Genomic DNA, 5,837 nt, shown 5'->3' on the forward strand with positions numbered 1-5,837 from the left:
CTGGTTGGGATAACTAGATGATAGACCCCACCTGAACTTTTCTCGCGTCTTATTAGCGAGTTGGGAAGTAGTTTCGCTGGTTTCATTTTTCATCTTTTTACGGTTCCACCATTTTAGCAATATTTGTATTGGGATGTACAATCGCAATCCCAAATCAATATTTCATTTGTTGACAAAATCTCAAGCATAACTTTACAGTAAATCCGAAATTCAAGGCAATTTTGTTATTATAACCCTTAATCATCTCGGCCAGTGAAAAAGTTGAAATTTCACTCTCTGATTTTCATTCAAGTTTCAATCATTAATATCTTATATAATTTTAAACATTTTGCAGTACAAATTTTAATCGCTACTGATTTTTAGAAAATGAATTTACAAAGTCACAAGGCAACTACATTCTCTCTTGACTTTGATAGTCTGCCCAGGTCACTCTCAAACCAGGATATCTATTCACAAGTAGACTTGCAAAGACTTTCAAGGCGTTGGGAAACAACACGACTGTTATTAGGGTCTTGGAGGAAGCAAGATGAGAAAATCAGGTCTGGGGATTTGCTCTGTGTAGGACATGGTCCTATCTCATTATTGTTTGTTTGATAATTTTGCCTACCTTCATTGCAATCGGCCATTGAGTCTACGGCAATGAATGGTGAAACACGGCTCCAAGTGGTTCTGATGTTTAATCTCATTTTAGTTCCTCATATCGACTGTTGTTCCTCACATCTAATATGAAATACCAAGCTTGATGGTCGCTGTAAATGTGGGTCTGAAAGGCTTCCAACTAGTTTTCTTTTTGTGGGTGATTTGATGGGCAATTGTTTGGTATCTTTTGTGAAAAAGGCTGAGAAGGCTCTTGTGGACAAAGCTGAGAAGTCTTCATTTCAATTCAGCTCATCATCATCTGGTAAGCTCAAACTTGCACTATTTCAAGCCTTGTATTGTCTGAGAATTATGGTCTTTAGAATACCCATAATACTGTTCAGCAAACCCATATATTTTTTTTCATCCTCTGTGCAAAATGGAGTTTATATGTCACGGAAGATACCTTTTTTGGAAGTCGTTTTGTTCTGAAGTTGTTTTCGGAATTCATTGCATTTGATTGCAATATCATTATTTCCGTTTGTAATGAGCTGGTCATCCTTTGTTCATGGTACACAAAGACGGACTAATGGACTTATGGGCTTCCGCAGTTCAAAACCCCTTCCCTCTAGAGTAACTTTGTTTGATCCTTTAGGGAAGGGTAATTTCGAGACTGCTCCACCCAGGTTACTAGGATTGCTATGGCGGGAAGCTTAAATGGATGGACTGTGATCTTGTTGGGATTCGGGAAGGTTGGTTTGGAGATTGCTCCACCCTAGATCACTCGGACTGTTATGGATGGAAAGCTTAAATGGAGAAACCTTGATGATCGAAAATTCAAAAGGCATCCAGATTCCATACATCTTTCCCTGGGTACCTAATCGGCATAGACTTACATTTGAGCACTGATCTAAAAACATATGGAACACAAATTAGAATGCTGTAAACATATAATTAACTGTGTGCAAAGATAATCACGTGCCTAATAAAAATAGGCTTGAAACTGTAAATTTGGAGTGTAGTTGAAGCGGGTTAGTGGTAGGGGGCACAGGTTAATTGATGACAATTCTCCAGTGATAATATAAATCCCGTAGACTTATCTCAGTTGCATACACAACATCACCCTCAATGCCATAGGATTGAGAACTTGGGTAGCTATTGAGCCTTAGCACGCTCTTTGTTACATTGAACACAATGTCTTTTAATATGGGATGCGGCTGACAAGTAGGCCATTTTTTGTGAAAGTTTAACTGGCTTCCACCCCATGCTCTGCCCTATATTGGAATTTATGTTCAGCCAGTTGGGTTTTCTTCTGTGATGACATCTCCAGAGACTTTTGTAGACAGGTTATATTGACTTATGTTATAATTTGTTATAATAGTAAGTGACCTGGGTGGACATTTCAAACCATGTGATGATCAGTCACCTAGTAAGCATTATAACTGCTTTTGAGCTCTGCATTTTTCCAACTCAAATAAAAAATCTGTGAAATACAAATTTCGATGTTGTAGACAGGGTAATAAACTACAAACAGAAATAATTACATATTCTATAAATATATCTGAAACCATGAATTGAGGAATAGTTGAACTGGATTTGTTGTTAGGGGTAGGGGTTACTGGGTGGCAATTTCCAACCAATGATATTATAAATTCCATGAATTCATCTTAGTTGCATGCACAAGATCATACTCAGTGACATAGGAATGTAAACCTAGATGTGTGTCAGTCTTTACGACTGTCCTTTATTCTACTTAACACTATCCTTTAACATGAGATGTTACTGGCAAGCATATAGTTTTTGGTCAAAGTGACCTACTTTCTACCTCAAGTCGTGCTGATGCCACTGTATCATTTTTTCTGTTAAGTCAGATGGGTTTCCTTCCGGATGACATCCACACATACCTTTTGTCAGCAGGCTGTATTAATTTGTACTATAATTTGTTGCAGGAATCTCAAAGTCTACCAGCAGAGATGTCATATCCTCTACTACTTCTCAAAGCATGTCCTCTGTCAGCACTAGGACAGATGGAAGTAACTCGTCAAATCTGACATCTGAAGGTCAAATTCTGCCTTCAGCCAATCTGAGGGTTTTCAACTTTAACCTGCTGAAAAGCGCTACAAGGAACTTCCGTCCAGACAGTCTTGTAGGGGAAGGAGGCTTTGGTTGTGTTTTCAAGGGATGGATTGATGAACAAGGAACCATGGCAGCCAAACCAGGCATGGGTATGTAAACCAGGATAGTTTGCAAGGTCATAGTGAATGGTTGGTAAGTACTCATTTGGCATGGACTTTTACAGTACAGAATCGTTTCTTGATTTTGACCTGAATTTTGACTTTAGCAAAAATCATTCTCAAGGTACATCTACCGAAGTCTGAACTAGATTAAAAGACAGAAAAATATAACTTCAGTTTATTTTTAGGGCATGGCTTATTTTACTTTTGGCATGTGAATAGGCAGAAGTGAATTATCTGGGTCAACTTCACCACCCAAATCTTGTGAAGCTCATGGGATACTGCACGGAAGATGATCATCGTCTGTTAGTCTACGAGTTTCTCTCCAAAGGGAGTTTGGAGAATCAACTCTTTAGAAGTGAGTACTTTACTCAATATCGCTTCTTCATGAGTGTCCTGCCAGGTTGAGACAGATGTTGCTTACCGTGGCATCAAAATTAATCACATTAGCCATTTGAATTTGGTCAATCACAGCTTCATCTATTTGTATGTTTTGGCAGTATTCATCTTTAGGTTTATTAGTTAACTCATTGACAATTTTGAGACAACGCTCTGCTCAAGCTTGAATTTGGTCAAAGTTGTAACTTGCTCATCTCAATTTTTTAGCCGCTTATAGGTGATCAGTATTTAAATTCGATGTTCAGTTGTTAACTCTCTCGAAACGTATCACCTGCCACAAGTGAATAGATATCTCTTTGTACTGTTGGTCAGGGATGCAAAAATTCATTGTTTGGTTCATCCTTGAGATATGAGTGTCAAGTTGTCAACCAAGTTATTTAGGTGGATGATATGGATCGAATGTTCTTATCATTTCTTATGTTCCAGGAGGTTCTAGCTATCAACCCCTTTCTTGGGCTATAAGAATGAAAGTAGCCATTGGAGCTGCCAAAGGGCTTGCTTTTCTACACAGTAAAGAAAAGCAAGTAATATATCGTGATTTCAAGACATCCAATATCCTTCTTGATTCAGTATGTTAAATTTCATTGCCGCTATTTTGCAACCGAAGTATTACTTCCAATTGTCTGATTTTTCTTATCATGGAGTAATTTCAATCATGTTTGTGTTTCATTTTTTCCACCTGGTCATTGCAGCACTACAATGCCAAACTTTCTGACTTTGGCCTTGCCAAGGATGGACCAACTGGTGATAAAACACATGTCTCTACAAGGATCATGGGAACTCATGGTTATGCTGCTCCTGAGTACGTAGCAACAGGTGACTAGGTCTAACTTCAGAGGCTTTTAGGCATTAAGTATGTTAGTATTGACAATTATACGTAGTTTACTGAATTTGACGCAGGAAGATGCTTTCCATTTCCTGTTTTCATAAATATACATCAAGTTTATGTAAATTATTATTGACTTCTTTTCCAAATGGTAATGTTTTTTGACAGGTCATCTGACAACCAAAAGTGACGTGTACAGCTATGGAGTTGTCTTACTGGAATTGCTATCAGGCCGTCGTGCTTTAGATAAGAACCGTATTGTTGGTGAGCAGAATCTAGTGGAATGGGCTAAGCCTTACTTGAATAATAAAAATAAATGGTTTCGTATTATGGACACCCGATTGGAGGGTCAGTATTCAATGAAGAGTGCCCAAAAAGTGGCAACGGTTGCTTATCAGTGCCTTTGTACAGAAGCAAAATTTAGGCCTGACATGGATGATGTGGTTGAAACATTAGAAGAGTTGCAGAGAACCAACACACCAAGGAATTCTCAAAATGAGCAATCTGGAAAGAAACAGTCAATTGCTGATGTGAACAGACATGCTAACGCACAACATAAGAACACTAAGCATTCTTTGTCCGGTTATCCATGACCAGGGGCTTCCCCGCTTCTTTGATATCAACAACCACCAAAGTCAAGTCAGCGTAAGGATAGCAACAGAGTATGGATGGTAATAAAGTTTAATGTGTTTGTAATTTGTTAGTTCTTCATCTGTCTCTTAGAGGCTTGATACCTCTATTTACTGACATAATCATCTATTAGATATGTATTAATTAAAATTTAGGACAGGAAAAGACATCCTAGAACACAAAGTATTCATTATTTTTTGAATATGAAAATTTTGCAGCATAGTACAGATTATGAATATAGCTGGTGAAAGATTAAAATATGGTTGTAAAGGTTTTATATCACCAATACACTGTTGTATATGTTTCATAGCATCTGAACTGCTATGGTATGGCTAGCAAAACAAGCAGATTTAGAATTAAGGTTAGCATTGTCCTAGCTAACGGGAAGTAGCCCTGTAGCAGGAGACCTGTGTGACATGGACGTCATAGGAATTGCTATCATATTCCATAATTTCTCACCTACTATTTAAACGTCATAGCAACTTCACACTGCCTATACCTTGTTATGAATTTCTCCATATCGTTCTTCACGCATGGAGATTTTGTTTGTTTGAAAATGTTCCGATGAACACCAGCAAGTGCTATCTATTTGATCTATAAGATATTACCATGTGGTAGATATGTCTCACAAGCAGCCATGACTGGTAGGTATCTGTTCTGCCAAAGTTGCCTAGGAGTTGTACCTGGTTCCATCTGCAATGAACATCCTTGTTGTGGAGGTGTGCCAGACCACAAGGGGTGAACGTGTTACTGGCAGGCATTGTGGAAATTAACAACAAACTGCTTTCACTGGCAACATCCATGGATAATTTAATCGATTATAGCAACTATTTATACCAATTAGTTTTAATTGTCTATTTTGAAGACGGAATAAAGCTTACCTTTTGCCTCCTTTAGTTCGTGTTTTAAGTTTCAATCATAAGGAACAAGCGTAATAATCATTGGTTTATGATTTACATAAGCAAAGATTGAAACTGTATAACCATTAGCATGATCTTCCATTTCACTTATAATGGGTGCTACATCTTTAAGATGTAACAAAGCCCAAAATTCAAATTGAGAAAGGGTCAGCACAAAGAATGTCGATTCCGAAATTAATGGCGATTGACTCTTCTGTGTTTGTTCCTAATCAGTCTGCTTAAACTCGTTGATATAAATTTTTTAATCTAATT

At 37.8% G+C, this 5,837-nt stretch overlaps 1 protein-coding gene across 1 annotated transcript; it reads left to right on the forward strand.

Moving 5' to 3' along the window:
• Positions 1–338: 338 nt before the first annotated feature.
• On the forward strand, positions 339–4,903 carry LOC149200879 (putative serine/threonine-protein kinase PBL9). The gene is made up of 6 exons (XM_089402811.1): positions 339–901; positions 2,526–2,844; positions 3,033–3,168; positions 3,636–3,778; positions 3,902–4,025; positions 4,204–4,903. Exons 3-6 carry the CDS (start codon positions 3,084–3,086, stop codon positions 4,626–4,628), a joined length of 777 nt encoding a protein of 258 aa, XP_089258937.1. The 5' UTR covers positions 339–901; positions 2,526–2,844; positions 3,033–3,083; the 3' UTR covers positions 4,629–4,903.
• Positions 4,904–5,837: the final 934 nt, after the last annotated feature.

Source organism: Pinus tabuliformis, chromosome 2_1 (genome assembly GCF_031772625.1).
Source record: "Pinus tabuliformis cultivar Carrire ecotype Pingquan chromosome 2_1, CPIR1, whole genome shotgun sequence".
Lineage (NCBI taxonomy): Eukaryota > Viridiplantae > Streptophyta > Pinopsida > Pinales > Pinaceae > Pinus > Pinus tabuliformis.

Coding starts and splice junctions, on each gene's coding strand:
- LOC149200879 (XM_089402811.1), top strand. CDS start 3,084: ATGGGATACTGCACGGAAGATGATCATCGTCTGTTAGTCTACGAGTTT. Junction 3,169..3,635: donor GGAGAATCAACTCTTTAGAA/GTGAGTACTTTA, acceptor CTTATGTTCCAG/GAGGTTCTAGCTATCAACCC. Junction 3,779..3,901: donor CCAATATCCTTCTTGATTCA/GTATGTTAAATT, acceptor TGGTCATTGCAG/CACTACAATGCCAAACTTTC.